The sequence below is a fragment of the Apis florea genome, unplaced genomic scaffold (assembly GCF_048593485.1).
Source record: "Apis florea isolate Af1SG1 unplaced genomic scaffold, ASM4859348v1 contig_1615_pilon, whole genome shotgun sequence".
NCBI lineage: Eukaryota > Metazoa > Arthropoda > Insecta > Hymenoptera > Apidae > Apis > Apis florea.
Window position 1 is genome coordinate 4,293,621 of NW_028256416.1, and position 23,888 is coordinate 4,317,508.

Here is a 23,888-nt window from a genome sequence, read left to right on the forward strand (position 1 = left end):
TATCAAGATATTATTAAAATGATATATTATTAAAATAAGTTAACGCGTTTTTTTACAAAAGAAATGAAACTAGTAAATATTTATGTTATGTGCCTCCTTTATTTCAATAATAATAATAGTAGAAATAAAAGTTGTAGAAATTAGAATTTTAATAATTCATAATATGAATACCAACGAGATTAATGTATAGGTAAAACGGGAACTGACACAACTTATGCTTATCCGATAATTAATCTGGAAAACATTCTCACCTTGTGTTAACAAATTTAATGTTACGTGCGAATACCACGTGTTCGAGACGAAATTAGCAATGTCCTACAAATCTTTTGCAGAATTTGTATCGGAATTATAGATTTCATAATTTATTGGATACACAGGATATTTTGCTAATTAAATGTTAATCAAATAGATGAATTAATATAATTCTTGATAGTTGAATTAAATTCTTAAAATTCTGTAAAATGGATAATAAGATAGATTAGGGATTTGTCAGTTTCTTTTGAAAGATATAAATGGAAATAATTATTATGACCCTGATAAAATATTCCTTAAAATAAATGCAAGTTGCGACGTATGACATTATCACTTTCACTCTAAATCCATCTTTTTTATGTATTTTCTATTTAATAATTATAAATCTTAATACATTAACTTAATTGTAGATAATTTTTTAAAAAATTTAAAGAGTTCATCAATATTTCTTGATGCAAAATTGAATTGTCTTATGTCTAAAATCGAATCACTCTCGATAGAATGTTGATACATATATGTAAATTTCTACTTTCTTCTTTTTCCTGTAAAACATCAACAAATTATTACGATTATCGTTAAAAATTTTTTTTATAAAAAATGTTATTTACTCACTCAATTTTAATATCTTATATTGTATTATAATTTTATATTATAATATTTTTTTAGTCACTCACATATTAATCAAATCGAATTTTCTGTAAAAAATTATTAAAAAAATAATACAACGAAATTAGGAAACTTTAATTTACAAATAATAATAGTATTGAAAAAATTATATTCTACTTAATCATCAATTTGAATATTGGTGTGATAGTTGGTGATTTGTGGTAACAAAATCGGAAACGTAACTCTTTAAGGAGGGAGTAAAACATTGATATGGGAGGAGTTCTTTCGAGTTCTCTCTCCGTTGAGAGACTGCAAGGAGCAGAGGTGGTTTCTACTCACCTGAAGATTTCATATGGCAGTCGCCGTGCTGAGTTGTTCAGCGACGGGTATCTCGTAATCATTTTGTGATTCACAGAATTACCGCGAGATCTCAGTTGAACTCTCGTTCTATTCTGCATATTGTTTTATCATGTTGGATTTTTATTTATTTATTTGTTTTTACACTCACAATATTGAATCGTTTGAGATAAACGCGTTTTGTACGGTTAGTTATTTTATTTGTCATCCCTTTTGAAAACTATTTCTTCTCACGGAAATATTTTCCTTCGGAACAGATTATTATCTAATAACAAAATCTTTGATTGATATTTTAATTTTAATTGTTTTATTGTAATGATTTTTGCCGAAAATATAAGAAAATAATGAAAATAAATGATTGAACAATTTCTTAGACAATTAAAACAAATTTTAAAGAGGTTAGATGCAATGCGAAATGTTTGCATTGGAATCAAAGAAAGTGAACGTTTCTTAGAGAGTGATTTTTTTATATGATAAAAATTAAACATTTATTTAAATAATTTTATTTATATAATATTAATAAATCTGTTTTTTGTAAATTTGTTGGTTAAATTTAAAATTTTTACCTTAAATTCTTTCGATTATAGGTTTCGATTATCGAAATATCAAATCAATGAAGATGTTCGCAAACTTCGAGTTTAAATAATATTATAATAATACTATTAAAATTGAATATCGATTGATTTCTGTTATTAGTGTAAAGTATAGTACAATTTAATAAAGTGATTGATATAAATAAATGAACTCTAAAATTATATATGGACTGTATAAAGACAGCGAAGTGTGTGAAACAATAAATTAATAAATTGATAAATATGTTTCAATATACAGCAAAATTGTATAATTTTGAGATAAATGTGAAAATTTTCAAACTTTGATAAATTTCTTTATTGATAATAAGTTGGAAAAAAAAAATAGTGTAGTGAAAAATCAAACAAAAAAGTCATTATATGTACAAAAATTTGTACGAAATTTATACGAGTTAACGAATTATTTTATAAAATTATCGCTGATAAACCGATTTGCAATAACGTAGTAATTGATTGTATTATAAATACGAAAAAAATATCGAGACATTAATCAATAATTTAAAAATTTCTATAATCACAATCGATTATGGGAATAAGTATTTGGTGTGAAAACTTAATTAACTCATATTATCGTGGTAATACTTTATATATATATATATAGATTATACAAATCTAATTTAAAATATAATTCGAAAATTAAAAAACAAATAATGATTATAATATTAGAAAATTATGCATTATAGAAACATTTTGCTGTACTTGGATGAAACATATTTCGTTATTCTGTTAAAAATATTGCAAATTATTTTTCAAGTTGTTAAACAATATTGAAATCTCTTAACATAATTATTTATTAATCATTGATTCTTTTGAATAAATTATGATAATTAATAAATAATTCTAAAACATTTTGCATTTACTATATTACAATTAATATAAAATAATTAATATAAAAACAATTAATATAATTGTTTTAATTCTGTGAATTTAAACAAATTTGAAACTAATAATTTCGTACCGATACAAATTGAAAGCTTAGTGTTCTTATTGCAACAATAATTAAACATATCAAAGCTACCAGATCGTTAAATTTTGGCAATCATTTGACAAAGAAACAAGTGTACGATCGATTATAAATTTAGCGATTAATTTCTTTAATAGGAGATTAATAAGTTTATCTTATAATTAGTGTATATATATATATATATATATATTTATATATATTATTTATTTCTATGTGAAATTTATGAATTTCAAAGATTTCAAAATTCAGATGCTAAATAATTAAAAAAAATTATTTAGAAATTGAAGAACATAATAATTCAAGATTTTCCGAAAATTCAATATCGAGAAAGAATTTAAAATTCCAAAAAATTTTAAGAATTTAAGAGTATAAAAATTTTCAAAGTATTTTTTAAAATTATTAATTATAAAAATCTTAAGAGTATAACAATTAGAAACTGTAAGAATTTAAAAATGAATTTTATTTTCTATATTAACAAAAAACAATTTTTTTTTTATATTAATAATGTATATACATAATAATAATGAATTTATCATATTTATATAATAATAAATAAATTTATATTTAATAATGTTCTGTTTTAAATATAATAAATAGACAGAAATAATATGTTTATTTCAATGTTACAACTGGCATTAATATGTATTTTTATTTCTAATTGATAAGTACATGCAAAGTGATATACTATTATCTATTAAAATCGCAAACACGTGAGAAATTTTTCAACCACGCATATGACAAGGTCTAATCTACTTATGTGCTCTACGTTTTGCTAGGATGTTATCTTATAGAATATCAATTTCTTGGCCACAAACTAATTTCACAGTACAATGGTATTAGTCGTAGTCTGCATAAACCGCTAGATCAAGTAGTAAACTAATATAATAATAATATAAGCCTTCATCAATTTCTGCTATTATAATATAAAGTGATGTTATCTCACTCTAGAAATTTTTAGGCAATTTGTTTCTTTACACGTAGATTAAACTTATAAACGAATGATATATATATTGTCATTTGTGATATATAGGATATAGGATATATTCCAAATCATATTTTTAAAATATTATCGTTTATTTCTGATTTATGAATGAAAAAGATTTTTATATATATTTTAATTATTTATTTTTAATAAAATTTAAATTGTGTAAGTAAAATTTTCTAAAATTAATAGTCATAATATATTTATAAAATGTTTCAAATATGTATATCAATTATATGTTAGCTGCATTTTATAAGAAAAACGTATATGAATAAAAAGTTATAGGAATGTATTATTTGAACAAATAATACATTAGATTTTGAATAGATAATCGAATCATTTTGAAAGTTTTACAAATTTTTTTATTGGAATTCATATCTGATCAGAATTTGTTTCTTTTTATTGTAGCACTGGCTATATTGGGCATCGATATGGAATTATTCTACAGATAATTGATTTTCATTTATAACGTCAAGAAACTTAAATAACAATTCTTGATCATTTCGTCATATGGATCATACGCATATTAAGGAAATCAGTGTTTTTAAAGTGAAACGTGAATCAACAAAATGGAATCGTATCTTAATTGACGTCATTTAACAAACACATTTCTGCTAATGAAACATATTATTATGGAAAGAAACTGGAATACATGGTGATTTTTCAAACTGTTTTAAATCGATTGAAAAATATAAAAATTAGTGTGTTACCGTAAAAAAAATTGGAGCATGATGGGAGAAGTGATCCGGGTTTCTGGACGTGCACCGGATGTTGGAGAATTTCTAAAGGAAGCGATGCTGTCTCAAAGATTTGCCGATGTGGCTCTCTGTTGTCCTGGTGGACAAAAATTCTTGGCACATCGTTTGGTTCTTTCAGCTGCAAGTCCTTATTTACAGGTCGGTATTATATTTCAATTTTGAGAATTTAATAGAAAGAAAAATTTTGTAATACAAAATTTACAAAATAGAAATTTATCCAAATTTATCCAAATGTAAGTGTGTTATGCAAATGTTTTCTTTTAAAATGATTTAATTAATAATTAATAATTAATATCAATAATTATATATAGAATAGCAATATCATGTTAAATTCATCCATAATAAGGAACATCAATTATTGCTACTTACGGGGGCAACAGTGTTTCAAATGTTGAAAAATAAAAAAGAAACGCGTACACGTTATATCGACGATCCATAATGTAACTTCCTTGTTTGTATGCGCAAAAAACAAACGAAAAAAATATCATTCCAAATATACTGATTGCAATCAAATATTTATAATATAATTAATGATTAGATTAAAATCCATTATAAAGTGATTTAATTTCTGTTTAAAGATATGATGAGTCGGATTAATCATTAACTATTAGATATTTTAATTCAATTATAATAAAAGATGAGGAAATAGAATACAAATAGAATCGCTTTATATGAAATTAAATAGATAATGAAAGCGAATTGAAATTAATTTTTTCTTTTCGTCTCGTTTTTTTTAAAAATTTTATTTCCGTTAAATAAACTTCATTATGCTATAATATTTTAAATGTTTTAATAATTTAAATATTAAATATTAAATATACGGATAAGAAAGGTCAATAAATACGAATAATTTCAATAAAGTTACATTTTAAGAGGCTAATAGTCATTGAAATCATAAAGTACAAGGTTGATGATTAATTGATATAATAAAATGCGTAGAATTTATCGTTAATAATGTTTCTTGAAACGAAAAGGATATTCTGAGAAATTGGCAAGAAACAGGAAAGTACATTATATACATATGACGTATGTTATAGTTATGAGACAAATATGCATTAATTCAAGATTAAGTCAAAAATTTCTTAGAATAATGCTGCTTATAAATTAATCTTTAATTAATAATTAAAAATCATTTAGACGTTAACAAAACTATTGAAATAATTAAATTATCACAGGTAAAATTTATCTATTTGTATATTAATTTCTATTATGACAATCAGTTGTATTCAATGAGGATGCATTAAAATAATTATAATGACAATTTTAGATTTTAAATAAAGATTTAAAGAAATTAATCTTCAAACAGAAAAAATTAATCATTTGGTTTTCATATCATCATATCATTCTAATTGATTCAAATCGAGTTAGAAATTAAAAAAATTATTTTCTTATTCTCTTGTTAAATAATATAATAATAAATATAATCAATAATAATAGGATTATTTTAAACGATTACATTTACTTTAATTTTAATTCTAAATCTTCATGGGTAAGTTTTATATATTTTACAAAGCGGTAGATACGTGAAATAGATTTTATTTATTTTTTTTCTTTTCTCCTTTCTATTTGCTGATATGTTTTTCATCGAACTCTAATCCATCCATGCCACGTTACATAATCACCATGCTCTATCCCACATCTTTGCAATGTTTCTAGTTTACCCGTCGACTTAGTCTACAATTTTCTGGTAATCGTTTTCAGTTCGATTGCTCACCCGGTAAACAGTGGAGAACTTGTCTTAAAAATTACACCTTGCAAATCTCGACTGTGAAAGGTTCTTAGTTCACGCATCGTACAATTTGTTGTTTTTCCTTGTTTTTCCTTTCTCTCTCTCTCTCTCTCTCTCTCTCTTCGAGAAAACAAACATACAAAATAACAAAGTTGTCTCGATATCGCTAATTTCGGATTTCACGTTTAACCGGTCGATAATGAATACTATTTACGGGATTCGTTTTCTTTCATTACCATCTTTGTCATCCGGTTGATTGCCATATTATAAACTCTGTTACAATCTCTCTGTTACGTCGATGACTTAAATAATTAAACATTTTATTTTATGCCATTCCAGAAATTTTCTTTGCACCGCGTATGGTCTACTGTTCAATGTCACGCTTCCTGACTCGAGCCATTTTCAGATAGTCAACGCCAAAACCCGATGGAACGTGTTTCACGTTTGAAATAATTGACGAGTAAAATGGAAAAGTAGCTGGAACGATAGGTAGTTGAATTAGAATCTAATGTTTCTCCATGCACAGCGAACCATTTCGTAATCGAGAAGAAAAACAATGTTACTTAATCTTCGATCAAAATAACTCCTTCGTTTTATCTTTAACATTAGAGATTGATGATAAGAATATTAAAACCAATTTTTTAATAATTTAACCTCTTACATTGTCCTAATTTCCATATTAATTTCGAAAATTATTATTAAAAATTATAATTTCGAGATAAAGCATTGATTTAATTTTAAATTTTAAATTGGAATTTTGTTGTAATTAACAAGATACGTATGAAGATAATTGAGATAATTAATTTCACCAATTAATCGATAAACAAGATATATTTTGAGATATTATCTTGATAGACAGTTTTGTAAGGAAAAGCTCGATGGCATTTATATAAATATATGTGTATGTTGATAATCTATCTCGATATTCGTGGGTCAGTGCACTCTAATGATATCATTTACCGTTTCGGTCACTTGAAAAGAGCACAAGAGAGGTTCTAGCACGTAGGATTGTACGCGTTAAGCCAGTTGATGCATGCTAAACGCCGCGCTTGATCTACCAGATAGCGGCTTACGGTACCATTAAAATACTTGCACGCAGCTATTTTATAGCAGTTGATTCACTATATTCAAGATAGTACACGTTGTCGCCTCTCTAGAGAATTGTCATAAACAAGAATGAATGACGTGTCTCGTGTATGCAAGTTGTTGATCTTTTTCCATGTGCAATGTACTTTTTGTAAACGGAAGATGAAGAAATTATCTTTTTGCAGCTATCTGCAATATGGATGTATATAGTATATATATATATATATATATATATATATATATATATATATATATAGGTTATTTATATTATACTCGTTTATTTCTTATACACGCGTTGAAATCACTCCATTCACTGTTTTATATTTTATCTTTAAGAAAATGGAAATTTTGACCTAAACATTTTTCACTTTTTATTAAAATATTTGTTTAATTATTATATTTTTAAGATTGTGTTTATTGTTTTTTTTTATTAAAAATTGTTTTTATTATAGTTATGATTTAAATATTTTTAAACGATGCATAAAAAATTTCATTCATTATTTTTTTTTGATTTATTTTTTATGTTATTATCTTTTTAACACAGTACATATATAAATATCGTAATCTCCATCAAATTCTTCATTGAAATTAATTAATAATTTTATTATCTTGGATTCACAAATTGAATCAATTAATAATAATTAGTCAAAAAATTAATAGATGAATTGATTTTCAGAGAATTGAAAAATGATGGCACGATGGAATATATGAATTTGTCTTCGAGTCGAAAATTTAAAATTAAAATCAAATAGTCGCATTGGATGGACATTTAATATTCTTAAATTCTTTCTAATTAATGATAATCATGCAAAATTTTTTTTTTTTTTTTATAGATTTAACGGTATAAGTGGTAAAACGTAGTATGAATTCATAAAATTAAATTAAATGTTTTTTTATTAAATATATATATATATATATATATTGCGATTTAATGTATATTGCTCTTCTAATCACTTGGCAAAAAAAGCTTTTAAGATTTTATCGATATTAAAATCGATAAAAATGGATGTTATATACATGGGATATATTTAAATCATCGCAATCTTAGATTTACTCATTTATTCATCTATAATTATTTTTCTATTTTATCGACGAGATATTTTCTAAAAAAAATATTTGAAAAAATCATTGAAGAATTATTGCAAAATTTTGGTAATTAAAAGCAGAATTAATTGTAAAACAATTTAATATTATATTAATGATTGATGTATGACAAAAATTTTACAGATATATATTTGTTCAACTTCATATGTAAAATCATGATTAAGTGCAATGATATGGGAAATTGTTTTACAAGAAATCTCGATTTGAATCAATTTCTTTTTTAATACGTGCTATTAGATTTTTTATGCGACAATATAGAATCGCTTTTCAATAAAATAATTTATCATGGATGATATTTATTTACTATCTAAAAGAAGAAATAATAAAATGATTCAGGAACTTACATCTTGTGTAACATTTTTTGCAACAAGTAATTGCCAGTAATTTCAATTTACAATTTACAACTAGTTAAATGATTAATAAAACTTGTTTAGAGATTTTTATATTCTTTCAATTTCTAAATTATATTTTTAACTTGATATAATTAAAAACTAATATTGCGATATTTTTGATTCTATAGGATTATCTAAATTATTAAATTTCCCAGTGTATTTTCATAATAGTTTCATGTTAAATTCAATATTTGTTTTCATAATTAGGAATTTTTTACAATTTTATTTTAAAAAGTTTTCTTTGGTTTTTTTTCAATTTAATACAGTAATTAAATCTGCCCAATTAACGTTCCAATACATCGTAATAAAATAAATATTCGAAAATTAATTCTCTTTTTGATGCGCCATATCTCGTGATAAATGGATAAGAAAATTCATGAAAGTTGATCTGATTACGTGTAAAATATAATCGTGAATTCGTCGATATCGAGCTGATTTCTACTAATTATTTAACACCGGAAATTGTAGAAAGTGAAAGAAATAAAACGTTTTCTACATTTCTCGCAAAAATAATCGTACCGACCAAAAAAATATGGTACTGAAAATAATCACGTTGTTGGTAATTCTAATTAATTTGACTTTATTCGTACAAAACAGCGAATATAATAATCATATCGTTCCAATTTGTAATATTGATTAATGGAACAGTTATTTTCAGAAATTGTTCATGGAATTCTCTAGGTGTTGTTATATTGTATAGACGGGAAAAAGAAGGAGAAACAGCTGGTATTACAGGGTTAGATAATTATGTATATACGTTTGAAAATGATTTCTCGAGATACGAAAATCGATCGTCAACCTTTCTCCATCCGCGTGCTTCTCTGATCGTGACATCGGCTGGTTACGCATCAAAGAAAAGTTCACCGTGGTTCTCTAATGATGGCCATTAGTTACGTCTATCGTGCTATCGTTCACGGTTTTATCTCGTTAGAAAATTAGTGTAATAATTATACGTTTCTTATTATGTGTAAAGAGAATCGTTGATATCGAATAATTTATCTTTTAAATTTATTTTCTATTATGAATTACGTGTTAAAGGTGTTCGAAACTTTCAGTTGGTTTTTCTCTTCGTTTTAAATTCTCCTAATGTTTACCGACTTCTAGAACTTTTTTCGTATATTTCATTTTTTTTTTATAGATATCCGTGGATATCTCTTCATGTTAATGAAAATTATTTTATCGTTTTGCGAATGATATTACGAAATATCGTTAATTTTTTGGATTTATTTTAATTTGTACGTACAGCAATTCAAAAAAAAAAAAAAAAAAATGAAAAACTCAAATCCAATAGTATTATTCATAGATTCGCCGATATATTTATTTGAATTTATTGATGTATTCCGTATTGCTTTTTGAGCAATGATAACTTAATTTTGTCCATCGCATTTACAGTAAGTAACACGTACAATTGATAACAGAAAGATTGGCGGCATCCAACTGACATTTTCACGAGATATCCATTTGACAAGTTCGGATTCGAAAAATTTTGTACTCACATTCGATGTATTCTTTCGTTTTTTGTTCAGAATCTCTGAATCGTCGAAATAATAAGAAAGAATCGGAATAGGAAATCGGAAAAGACGTATGAACGGGCAATCAAGAAACCATTATTTTTCGTTATAAATGTAACATAAAAGTGATATTATACTTATTATACGCGAGCAATTTATCGATAGCCGTGTTATACAAGGTGTACAAGCTATTAACCCAGTCTGCCTTGAACTTTTTACTTACTTTTATCTTTCTAAGTTATTGCTTTTTAATATTCGATTATCTTTGAAGTAATTTATATAATAACAACGAGCTTTTCACAATCTTATTACACGTATACTATATAAGGTAAATATCTCGATTCGTTTAATTTTCATTCACCGCGTACAACCGGTCAGAATATCCTTTTTTTTTTTTTATTTTTCTTTTTTGCCAATTCGGAATGCACGATCGTTCTGCGTTCTTCTATTCCGAAGATTTATGATCCAAGATAACGCTTGCGTCGTTGAATGTTTTGCATCGCGCACACAGACGTGGATCGCGATCCGGTCGAGCCATTTAGAGAACTAGCACCGATTCTACTTACGCGTTACGGTTGCATTAGAAACATAGTTGCGCGTTTTAATCGTATTGGAAGAGGATACCACAAGGATACCACTCATTTCGCTCTCGTTTCGAGCGAAAATTCATTTATAACGAGGAAAGATGAAGTCTGTCTGCGAACAGAGAGATCGGGAGGATGAGATCAAGTGGCGAACTCGGTTGTAATTTCGTCGTAATTTCGTTTCAAAATATGTTTCGTAAGAAATAAAATATTTTTCAGATACTCGATGAAATTTTATAACTATTATAAATTTCGGTATAAAATTCTTTCTACACGGCCAACGGAATTATAATGCTCATTAAGAAAGATAACGTGCCAACTGAAACTTGGATCTTCGATCTATGATAAAAGTTGAATTACGTTAAAATCTCGAGAGATGAACTTATGATAATTCATCTAGCGAAAAAAAAGACTGTTTTCATCGCATTACAAAATCTTGAAGAACGGTCGCTTAAATTCTTTCCGTGAATAAAATTAGCAGAGACGAGAGAGAGAGAGAGAGAGAGAGAGACTCACTACTCTTTCAAAAGTAACGAACGAATCTAGGATACGAGATCATCTCTGACCTTTTCCCAGAACCGAAAGAGGTCTCCGTATGCGAGCGCACACGCGGAATTTAAATTCTCTCTATGTGTGTGTGGAATGCAGTGTGTGTCGTCCAACCAAAACGAGGAAGTTGGCCACGTCACGGCGCAAAATTTCACATTCGCGTATAGAATAACACGCGATATCGTAATATATTCAACGTATATTTTTCAACGTCGATCTCGATCTCGAATATATATAACAAATAATCCAGCTCGACCTTTCCCCCTTTTTTCTTTTCCAGGAGGTGTTGCTCGCGCACAGCAAAACGTCGACCCACTGCGAGCCCATCACGGTGATCCTTGCCGGGGTGGAGGCCCCGGAATTGGCGGCCATCCTCGGCTTCGTGTACACGGGAAGCGCGACGGTCCCTCGCCCTCGTCTCGACGCGTTCCTCCACGCCGCCGAGGCCCTCCACATCGCGCTTCCTCCCGTCCCCCTCGTAATGACGTGCGCGCAATCCGACTGCAAGCAGAAAGACATCAAGGACGTGAAGATCGACCCCAAGTACCTTCGCTCAACCTGCGATCAGTATCCGTGCTGCGACCGTTGCTACCGTCCCCGTTCCTATATAAATCAAGACGGAGATGGCCCCGCGGGCAAACAGGAGGGACCCTATCCCACTACGATCGAGCCCTTGGCAGAAACCGCGGCAGAAATCAGACCGCTTCCTGAATCGATGAACTTTGCCGGATCGAGATACGGGCCGAGTAAATATCGCTCTACAACCTCCTCGTGGCCCGTTCCTCCTTTCGCGAGGGAAAAGATGGTCCACGGCGTAGATCAGCATTTGGATAAGGACAGGACGAGCGAGGCGGACGTGGCGCGGTATCGTCCCATCTCCGTGGTGGCGAGGATCGATAGGGTTGCCGACGTCCCCACCGGGATTCCTCGCCACTGGGAAAATCATTTTAACTCCGATTTTCCGGAGAAGGCCCGCGGCGAGTTGTTTTCGACGGGGGCCTACGAGCCTGCTCCTCGCGATGGGGGATTGGAGTTGCCTCCAACGCTCGAGGCGAGGATGAAGAGCTCTCGCCTCGCGGACGAGGAGGAAGACGCACCGGGAAATGATTCGTGCGGTGATTGCAATTCGGAGAAGATCATCCCCGAGGATCGTCTTAGCGTGATCCGTTCCCGGATCGGCCCCGTACAGAGTAAAACCGTATCCTTATCGGAGTTTGCCAGAAACTCGTACGAAAGAACGGATTTCGGCGAGGATTTGACGTGTCGCGAGAGTTGTTTCGTCCGGAGATCACCGAAGAGACAAGTGGCGAACAGGGTGATAGCTTCGCCATGGAAACAGACTGTTAAGCCTTATCATTTGCCGAAAATGCAGCCGATGGCATTTCTTCAGCCTCATGTCGAGAACGTTGTAAGTTTATGATTCTTTTTTTTTAAAACAGGATATGGTGGGATAGGTTACAAATGTTAGAGACGAAGATTACGATCTTCTTCGTGCAAGAAAAATCATCGCACGAGAGAGAGATGTTAATTGTATAAGTATCCGTCAAATAATCGATATACTTGAACGAAGCTAATATTTCGTTATTAAACTAAGAGATATTTAAAAAGAGTCTGTGGAGTTAATACAAACGATCGTATATTTACTCACGTATGATTGAATGGAACATGGAAGGAACATCGAAATGCTAAACGGTGAATTTTTCGCTTCGTAAATAATAGAAGAGCGTTTAAACGATCGTTCGCAGCTTCCGTTGATTCTATGCGGGATCGAGTATTCTGAAAACATCTCGCATCGCTTGAAGAATATACGCGAATCGAGATTTCTGTTTCAAGGTGCCCATTACACTTCTCCGTTACGCTACTCCTTTCAGAATATTATTTATCTCGTAAACTTATCGTTCCTCGAATATCCGATTCCATGCTCTGAACGTATATCAGAGAGGGATAATGAACGGGATACATCGTTACATTATGGATACATTTGCATCTATCTACGAAACGAATTTGCAACGTTTTCTACAATTGATCTATAATCTTTCCAAGTGGTAAAAAAAAAATTAAAACCGCTTCATAACAGTTTTGAGATTTTTCTCGTCGGGCTGTTCCATCGGAAAATAAGATCAGAAGATATTGCCAAGATAGATAGCCGTTTCCTTTCACTACTTTCATGAAAATTAGAGCACTGGTTTTGATGCGCTGAGAGAGAGAGAGAGAGAGGAGGGAGGGCGGGGGGGGGGGGAGAGATTGCAGAAAATTTGGCACGATAAGTAACTCGAGGAGTTTTTCGTAATACGTCGGATTTTCAATTGCACAACGCTCGATGAATTTGTTCGGTCGATTATCGGCCAGATACAATTACCGATTCCTGTTCCGTGCCTTCATATTGTTACATCACGTCGCATACACGGATCTCGCTTAGATCGGGTTACTAATCTTACTCGGTAGCAATCTCTATCCTTTCGTACAGAAAGTAACTTGTTTACCGTGGCTTTTGATCAAGAAGGAGAGATTGTGCTCTCATCCTTCGAGATTCCTCCTCGCCATATGCTAACCTATTACAGCGATAACAAGGAAATTTCTTTATATTTTTCTTTTAATTTTTTTTTCAATTCCTTCTCCAATACAATCTCTATCCTTCGTGCTTCTTCCTCGCTCTGAAAAAAATTTGTAGGAAAATTTGCTCGACTCGTCTAATTTGAAGCGTGCTTCCTCCATCGTTAATTAAATAATTAAGTATTCGTGGCAAATGATGAAGCAATTTTATCTGGGACCGTTATTTCATTCTTAAAATAAAATTGAACAGGAAATGCTTGGAACTAATGATCAGATCTTAAACCTCAAGCGATTCCGAACTCTTTCTTCGTTCAAACGAAGAAGAAGTTGAAAATGTCACTGATTCGGATCGTCATCGTATCCAATGACTAACAAAATATTTGCATTATTCTTCCGATCATCGTTGGCAGGATGAATCGTCTTAAAAGCTAATTGAGTGGAAATCGCGTAGATGTTTTATACACCTTCCAACTCTTCTCTTTTTCCATAATTATTTTCTAGAATTATCCATAGATACTTTCTTATTTTTGCAAATTAAACGCGCTTAAAAAAGAAGACGGGATTCCTTATTATATATCGATCGTATTTTCATCGTAAAATCAGCTGACCGTTTAATGCACCTTTACCTTCTTCTTTCTTCTTTTAACCCTCCTTCCCCTCCCTCCCCTTTCCTTCATTTTATAAATCTTCACCGCGAAATCACTGCGTTCAACATTCCGCTCTTTTGCTTCTCCACCTCCTCCTTTTCCCTCTCGCGTTTGATGATCTCTCGAACATGCTCGGGTCATTGCATAACATTCACCCGTCCGTATTGCTCGAGATCGTCCCCGTTTCAGGAATAAAACACTTATGGAAAGTCCGCGATCGGCCTAACATTCTGTGCCTTGGACGTTTTAAATATATTTTCCACCATTTGTCTTTTCGACTTTTATTAAAATTTGAACTCGTTCGAGAGGATAGCTAAGAATATTTTACCCATTTATCTCGGAACTCGATTTCTTCTTTTTAACCGGTTGTTTTTCAATTTGATTGAATAATATCTGCACACACGCCTCGAAAGTTAATAAACATCACCGCTTCGTCGTCGTTACCGCATTTCCTCGAATAATTCACTTTGGAAATAAAAAAAATTTTCGAATTTTCCTCGAAGCTTAAAATGTTCTCGGATTTATTCGGATTTTTAACGATTTTGGATAATCTACCTACGCTTTTGCCAATTTTACTTTTTATTAAAAAAAAAAAAAAAAAATTACATAAGCACATCACTTGCTGAATTCGCAACAAATGCACACGCGATACTACGATCAGTGAACAGCCATCTGTGATTTGAACTATTCGCATGCCGAGCACATGAAATATTGGTTATTCCAAATCGTTCGGTTAAAAGGTTAATCGGGCCGGTAACTTTGCCAATCCTATTTCTGGTTCATGACTGAAATCGTTATCTTCCGTGTCAATCGTAAAAGAAGAATGTACCTATCGTTGCTGGTAAGCAAGTAGAGCAGAAATTGTTCGTTTGACGTTAGAACGTACTGCTATAGGGATCAATCGAAACTAGGTCCCTCGTTGATCGTTTGCATACAATTCATTATTGATCGATCAAACGTATCTTTCAATCATTCTCTCATATTCGTTAAAAGTGTTACAGTTTCGCATCTTCATCGACGTTTCGTATCTTTGAAAACACATTCTGATCGTTATTTTTGATGTTATCGAGAGAGGGATATAGAAAGAAAAAAAAAAAAAAAAAAATAAGAGGAACAACGTGAAGTTACTCGTCCTTCAATCAAACACATACCAGACGCTCTAATGAAAATCGATTGCTCGACGATGTTAGAGACAAGACACGGTCATAAAGTGAGGTTGTAAGGAGAATTGTAAAGAGATTTTTAATCCAAGATACGATTTAAAAAAAAAAAAGAAGAGGAAGAAGAAACGCTAAACGATTTCTTTTTTTTATAAAAAAGAAATATACTTTCGAAGTATTGTTCCTCGATTCCTTTTTTTATCTTTCTTATTAAATTTCTATTATCGATGCGGTTGCTCGACATATCATGACGACCGATTGATGCAAACCACCCTGTACAAACCGATCGCTTGTTATTTATAAAGGAAACAAGAAAGAAGCGAGAAGAGCCGGGAGTACAAGCAGGACCCACTTATTCTTCATCGACCTTTCACCACAAATGAAAGCACGCCGTTGAATCGTGCGCGTCTCGATATGCCAGCCGTTCATTTTGCTTTCTTCTGTTGAAATATGCAGAGGAATCAGTGCTTCTCCGGGTGTGCACTTCTGCAGTCCAGTCATTTAGCGGGCCATGGTTAATTCGATGGTGCCAGGTGATAAAATTTGTCCACAACACCAGCTGCTTGGCCCAATGTCATTCTTATTAATGAAACTATCAATTACACGCGATGAATTTCTTTGCTCTTTCTTTCTTTTTCTTTCTTTTTTTCCCTCCCCCCCCCCCCTTTCCTTCATTCTCCCTTTCCGTTTGGACCTCCCTTTTTTTTTCCCTTCTCTGTCGCATTATTTTTTTTTTTTCCACTCCGTTTCTTTTTCCAGATTGGTGCCAGAAGGTGCCAGACCAGCTGGTAGCACAGGCCAGCTGCGAGAAACCCTTTTACGTGTTATTACAAGTAATCTGGAGAGGAGCGTTTTCTCTTTCGACACGTGCACTGATATGCTCCAGATTTTTTCCGATTACTTTACAACCTTGCGCAACCTGATTCTGCGTATCTCAACGCGAAATCTTCCTCTTTATTTTTCTTTCACTCACAGTTGCAGCACAGTTGCACCTTTCTTTTTAAAAGAGCGTATTGTTGATGTTTCACATACACACATGATTTTAGCGATGTGAAAATTGATACTTGAGCTGCGTATCGAGTAGAAATCGAGTGAAAGATTTTAATATTTTTGGGAATAAAAATTACGAATTTATTTACTTTACAAAGATAAGATCATGCAAAGATACGATGCATACATTGCTAATTGATCTTGTGCAACATTATTTCTATCTATATTCTTTTCTCATGTTGCGTTATATTTTTAAAATAATTGTCACTGTTTCCGTAAACATAATTCGATTAATACATTAAATATCATTAGAGAATGTGGTATTAAATTACTGTTTTTATCATTTAATATATTGCTCGTATATAATATTCCACTTAGATAACCGTACATTCTAATATCCATTTGCTTTTGTTGGAATAATCGTTCCATGGATCGATATCGAAGTGATAAATACAAAAACCGGATCAAGCCGATAAAATCAAATATAGATGTATGGAATGTTTACAATGTTATCAATTAATTGAGTCCTGTAACTTGAAAACAAAAATTAATTAAGAATTGATAATTATATCGATCGAATTTACACTTCCTCCGAACGAAATTAATCCTCGATCGTTTCTGATGATTTTCTCTAATCAATTAATTGTTTTAAAAAAGTGATTAAACTCAAACGAAGAAATCGAATGATGGAATAAAGATGAGAGAGGAAGAGAGAGAGGAGATTAATTAAAGCTTACGAGTTGTATTAATAACGTTAATTATCAGCGATGAAAGATAGAAGATAGAGAAAGGAAGTAAAGGTTTCGATGATTTTGTTTCAGAGAAGCGAGGAAAATCTACGTGTGCTGGAAACTACGCGATCTTCTGTGATCTCTACCAGTCCTAATCGACAGTTCTCTAAAAACTCTGCGGATCATTATTATGGTGTTGAAGTTCCTACTACTCACGAGGTCACGTATCATAATGGTAACAAATTATTGGAAGCAAATTCTACCTCGATATCGAGACCTCAAGAGTTTTATTCCCCTCAAATCCCTTCGTCGACGATTACGCAAATGATTACATCGATGAACAATGATATTATAAACAGCGAGACGATATTACAATCTCAAAATAATATAATTTCTACAACGAGAACGTTGCCGTGTCCTATGGAGAGTAGTCAGATAAATATCAATAAAAAGGGTGGTTATTTCGGGCAAACGCTAGTTCAATCGCAGCAGAAGCCAGAAATCTCTCATCCTGTTAGCAGATTATGCGATACGATCGAGTCGACCGGTAAAATCGATCATTTTACAAACCTAGAAGCTGAGAATTCGGAGAAAGAGGCGAGGATCGACGATAACCTCGTAGAGAGAGTCATTATCAACAGTGATAAGAACAATAATGATGCCATCGTTAGTCAGGATGCTGTTCGGGGAAAAGGAGCGCAGGAGAATCATAGGTGCGATCAGTGTGGCAAGACTTTCGTTACCAAAGCCTCTCTAAAGGTATTGACTGATTGGCTTTCGATAACTTTTTCTGCTTTTTTTTCATTTTTGTCTAATATTCCATGTTACTGACATTTATAATTGATTAACGACTGTCGGTATAAGGTATTGTTGCAATTTTTTTGACACTTCCTTATCCTGTATTGCTAAAATTTCAAATGATTATCATTGGAACAAATTATTGTAATAAAGTTTAATTTTTTTATCCTGTAAAATAATTCCTACAAAATATGAAAATTCTGCTTTTTTTATTTATAATTCTTTACAATTTCTTATTCTATATTATCTACTCTATTGCTTTTTCTAAACATTATAACTATAATATTATAACATAACATAAATTTTTTGCAACTTATAATCTATCTTGTTTTATTTTATTACAAAAATTCCTCAAATTAATTACTAAAAAATCAGCTGCAATTAACAAAAAAATTTTACAAGATGATAAAAATTCGTCGTTTCCATTGCAAATTTAGGTGCACGTTAGAACGCACTCAGGAGAAAAACCTTTTCGTTGTACCGACTGTGGTAAACAATTTTCACAACTACGAAATTACAAGTACCACCGAAGCGTACATGAGGGCACTAGGGAATTCGCAGCGACCTGTCCAGAATGCGGCAAATATTTCAACGACCGTGGCTATCTAAGTTCGCATATGAAGATCCATCGTAACCGAAAAGAATATGGGTGCGCGGAATGCGGTAAAAGCTTTAATCAGCGAGTCGCTTACAATATGCATGTTAGAATCCATACTGGAGTAAAACCGCATCAATGTGAACAATGTGGAAAAGCATTTTCTAGGAAAATGTTGTTAAAGCAACATCTTAGAACGCATTCCGGGGAACGGCCTTATCAGTGTCAAGTTTGTCAAAAAGCTTTCGCGGATAGATCGAATATGACGTTACACACGAGATTACATTCTGGATTAAAACCGTATCAATGTACATTATGTTCTAAAGCGTTCACGAAGAAACATCATCTAAAAACTCATCTTAATTATCATACAGGGACCAAACCTTATTCTTGTCCAAATTGTGGATTAAGATTTTCTCAAAGTAGTAATATGAGGACTCATTTCAAAAAGTGTACCGTAAATAATCTGATGGAAACGAAAAGTTCACAATTGGAAGGTACTGTGAGAGACTCGTCTAAGACTGTACAAGCACGGATAATCTCTAGAACACCTACTGATACGTTAACACCACCAAATTCGGATCAAGAATTAAGTATTTTAACACCGATTTCTAAAAATAACGGAATAGAAGGGAATGGATTGTAACGAAAGCATGTTACTAAACCGTCTAAACCGTGATTGTTAAGTGATTCGAAGAGATATTTTAGCAGTAGTTAGATAAAGAAATAACAAGTACATATATTCTTCGACTCGATGAAATCAATCTGTGTGACAAATTGAAGAAATGAAATACACGTCGCGGTTATGAATCAGACTTGTATCATGAAATTTAGATTCTCTATAGGATTGACAATCGCATAAAATGTGTAGCTGGTTTTTATAACCAACGAAGCAACCATTGTACAAAGATGCTTTTTGCCCGGTGTTTTCAAGATAAGTGGTTAAAACGATAATGCTTGATGAGGCAATTCAATGAATAAATCGATCGAATTGCTACAGCCTGCAAATGTAATCGAACGATAGAAAGTATTAGATTCGTTTGAAAGTAGCACTGTCAATTGGTAATCCGAGAGTTACCATAACAGTACGAACGACCGCCTTTTCCTAGAAATCGTTGTTTTACGGTAAGACATATCGATTTAACCTGTAAATCATTACATCAGATCCTGAATTCCTTTTTTTCATGTTATTTTCCTTTTTCTTTTTATCTCTCTTTCTGTTCAAAACATATCATCCACGTTATTAACTTATAATTGAAAGAATTACAAATCTTTGTATAATTATTGTAATTGCGAGAAAAAAATCACGCAAAAAATTGATGACGATACACAAAAAAATGATTTCTTTTCTTCCACATGCGTGTATGATGAATATCGATAAGGTTTCAAAATTGCTTGAAAAATGAGATTTAATGAGAAAGGTTTGTGACATTTTGTATTTTAATCTGTTATATATGAACTCCCATTTTTTTGTAATATATACATAAGGATGTATATTTCTTGTATAAAAAAATACGCAACAATAAAATTGAATTTGCGAACGATGAACATCACTGAAAATTATTGAAAAATTATATTTTGTTTTCATTTCACACACGATAAGTACTTTAAAAAATATTTTTCAACAGGAGAGAATAATTTTAATTCTGTTTTGAATCAAAGGTAACTTAATACAGCTTAACCATTTCCATCTCTTGGAATTATCTTGATACACTCATCTAGAAAAATTTTCTAGCCAAGATCAAAGTAAAAGCATCTGGATAGAGGATCCTTTTTTAAAAAAACGTAATGAATCACCGGTCCCATTAAAATACAATCATAATTATCAGGTTGTTATTTCTTTATATCAAAATTAAATTTCTTTACTTGTGGGACAATCTGCTACAATGACTAGTTTCTTACAATTAGATTCTTAATTATGTTCCCATTTAAAAGACGACACTTATAGACTTTCTTCTGATTTATCGAAAACATGTAACAATCATTATGTTATTTTCTCTTTGGCTACGACTTAAAGGGTTTCTTCGAGCTGTTCAAGAGATCGTATCGTATATCGAAGATAGTTGTTCCACTCTCTCTTGAGGAACAGAAGTTTTGTATACATATATATATGTAAGTACTAACACTCAATCGTTTTAACATAAAAGAAGACCTCTGTGCGCTACCATACTTGCTGAAAGCTCCGTTAAACGTTAGAATACAACATGATGTGCTATTTATTTCTGATTTATAGACGACTCTAAGCTATTATCTCATTGAAAACGTCTCGTTGCGTTGTAGTATCTGACAGTTCCGTTTACGGGACCTCTCGTGACCTTATTTTATGGAAATATTTATGAACGACATGAAACTCTAGCGATCTAAAGAGGCCAAAAGCGAATTAATAAACGAAATCCGGTAAGAATTCACTGTATTTGATTTAAATGTGAGAGATTTTAATTCAGAGATCGGAATTAATATCTGCAGTTGAAAGATTATAATCACTCTTATTCCAATGTATAAAATGGCGAACGAAAAAAAAATGATCAAGAAATAGTTTCCTTCTTGCAACTATCCGAAACTATGTCTTTCTATTCAAAATAATTACTTTCCTTTTAGAAATATATATATATATAATGATACATCAGATAAGAAAAATATTTTATCAGATCTGAAATTCGAAACGAATCACAATCATCTATTCACACTTTCGAAATATAAAAATGTTTTAAGAAGTATCGAAAAACTTCCACAATTATTGAATTTCGTAGTCAAAGAATTTCGTGTCAAGTCTATATCTACTTGGTAATCTATCGAATCTTCAATGTAAATGTTTGATAAACGTTCCAGAAATAGCGAGCTAATATTTGCTTTCAAAGATCATATGTCTTCTTTGCCTTGAATCAGAGTGACCACGAAATTCCACATGGAAGGAAAAAAAATCTATATATATATATATATATCGATGATATATGAACAGAAGGATCTATAATGTAATGTCAATTTGTCTGGCTTTCACGAGCTTTTCGAAATTCTATCGTTCAAGCTGTTCGTAGCTAAGGATTATTAATCATCAAAAGACCACGATGATTCGAAACGAATTATCTGGCGTGAACTTTTTTTAAACGCGATTATCTTGTCCAATGATATTCCTAATTGACACGAAATGAATAATGATCTCTAATAACATTCCGTTAGATTTATAAAATAAACGGAATAATTAGAAAAGATCGATAAATTTTGCAATCACGTTTGAAATTGAGAAACGAAAGAGGTAAAATGTGTTATGTAAAGTAGCGTTAGAGAGAATTACTTAACGATTATTGTTAACTTCTGCTATATAACGTACAAACGGAAAAAAAAGAAGATAGTGGATCGAAAGTGGTTTCTTCGTCGTATCCTTGATTTATCGCGCTTGTTACCCTAAAAAGTTTGCTTTCATACTGCTTTCTCGGGATTCGAAAAATATCGCGGATGTTGCGATCAACATTTCTACGATTCAGTTGATTCAGTGAAAGGAAACGGTCATTAATTAATATACAAATTTTTTTTTTTATCTTGTAAAATTATCGTAATACGTAATCGTGTTTTATAGAATCCAGGAAAACTCGAGCACCGATAATCCTTTCACTTTTGAAAAATGAATAAAATTTTCGAGATAAAAATTAGATTCATTCCTCGCGAAAGTAACAAATCTCTGAATCTCAAACGAAACGAATTAGATATTGTGGATTGGGTATTCCATAATTCGTAACGAGCGTAACTGCGATTCGATTCCTGTATACTTAAGAGTAAAACGTAATCAAGGTATGAGATATAAGGAAGAGTTGAAAACGGCCTCTTTGAGCCTCTATTTCGCGCGAAAGCATCGTTCTAATCTCTCTGAAAATTAATTACGATTCTCTAACACGCGAGCAAACAGATGAATCACCGTGGCCAGTGGCCGTGGTTAGTTTTTAAGGTCATCGTTCTTGCCGATTCGTGATCTTAAAATGGCATACATTCCGTTCATTTATTCTTTGAACAATGCCGCTTGCCACGATCTCATTGCCCTGTTCCTGTTCCTGATGATGATCGCCGGTATTCGTTTCACCTTTAGGAATTGCGTACTGACCCCGTGAACTCAATGATTGGAGAGAAAACTCGATGGAACCTGACCAACCAGTTTTAGAGTGAAAAATTCAAGCTACGTCTCACATATGAATCGATGATAATTAGAGGTTTACGTGAACGAGATCGAGATGAGCTTGGCGCAGCCCTTGCGTGCTCGATCACTTTTGTTCGATAAATCTTGTAAAATTTAATTGGCAAAAAGAAGGATCGGTCGCACTTTCGATAATCTTGAAAAGTATTTGCAACGTTAATACGACAGAGATAAATATTACGCAATAGCGCAACAAGATTGCCGGTTATCGAGTTTTATAATTCGATCGGTCCGAAAGCGGTGTTATTTTCCATATTATCCATTAGGCCGCGTTTAATTAACCTGCGTTCACCTCATTTATTTCGATCGTCGAGATATAAATATATATATATATATATATATATACACATATATGTAATAATTTAAGCGCATTACTCACGTGTTTACTTCTAACAAGACATTAATATTCACTCGACGTTGAATCATCTTCGAATCATTTCAATCTCCCCTTGTATCTTTTCGATCTCCTTTTCTCTTAGAAAGTTCGCTGCTTCTCCTCTTTAAAATTACCAAATAATTTTAAGACATATACTAAGACATAACAGGATACAGGATTTATCAAATAATGAATTTATTAAATCTGATTCGAATGTAAATAGGAAGGAAGATGGAAAAAACGAGCGTTAAGGCAATCATGAAACGCAAATAGCCCGTTCGCAATGGAGCTGAGCTGTTTTAAATCGAACGAGTAAAACGAGTAGCCTACGCACATACAACACGTTGCACAATGCTAATGGATCAAGTTCACACAGGCATCAGCATTGAAT

The 23,888-nt window shown here is 31.7% G+C and overlaps 1 protein-coding gene and 2 long non-coding RNA genes across 5 annotated transcripts; 2 read left to right on the plus strand and 1 right to left on the minus strand.

The window, feature by feature from the left end:
- Window positions 1–77: 77 nt before the first annotated feature.
- LOC147658839 (uncharacterized) lies at window positions 78–1,892 on the minus strand. Its single transcript, XR_015294691.1, has 3 exons — window positions 1,782–1,892; window positions 1,198–1,480; window positions 78–794 (listed from the first exon to the last, which is right to left on the minus strand). It is a non-coding gene; the product is annotated as an uncharacterized LOC147658839 (long non-coding RNA).
- Window positions 1,212–20,486, plus strand: LOC100865890 (uncharacterized). 3 transcript variants are annotated; one of them, XM_086915883.1, is made up of 6 exons: window positions 1,212–1,402; window positions 1,912–2,380; window positions 4,160–4,647; window positions 11,745–12,872; window positions 17,636–18,304; window positions 18,781–20,486. In XM_086915883.1, exons 3-6 carry the CDS (start codon window positions 4,480–4,482, stop codon window positions 19,582–19,584), a joined length of 2,769 nt encoding a protein of 922 aa, XP_086772009.1. In that variant the 5' UTR covers window positions 1,212–1,402; window positions 1,912–2,380; window positions 4,160–4,479; the 3' UTR covers window positions 19,585–20,486. The 3 variants fall into 3 exon arrangements, with proteins under 3 accessions (XP_086772009.1, XP_012347945.2, XP_086772044.1); XM_012492491.3 differs by lacking the exon at window positions 1,912–2,380 and having other exon boundaries at window positions 1,260–1,402; XM_086915918.1 differs by lacking the exons at window positions 1,212–1,402; window positions 1,912–2,380 and adding an exon at window positions 3,851–3,916.
- LOC147658840 (uncharacterized) lies at window positions 13,742–17,164 on the plus strand. Its single transcript, XR_015294733.1, has 2 exons — window positions 13,742–16,357; window positions 16,584–17,164. It is a non-coding gene; the product is annotated as an uncharacterized LOC147658840 (long non-coding RNA).
- Window positions 20,487–23,888: the final 3,402 nt, after the last annotated feature.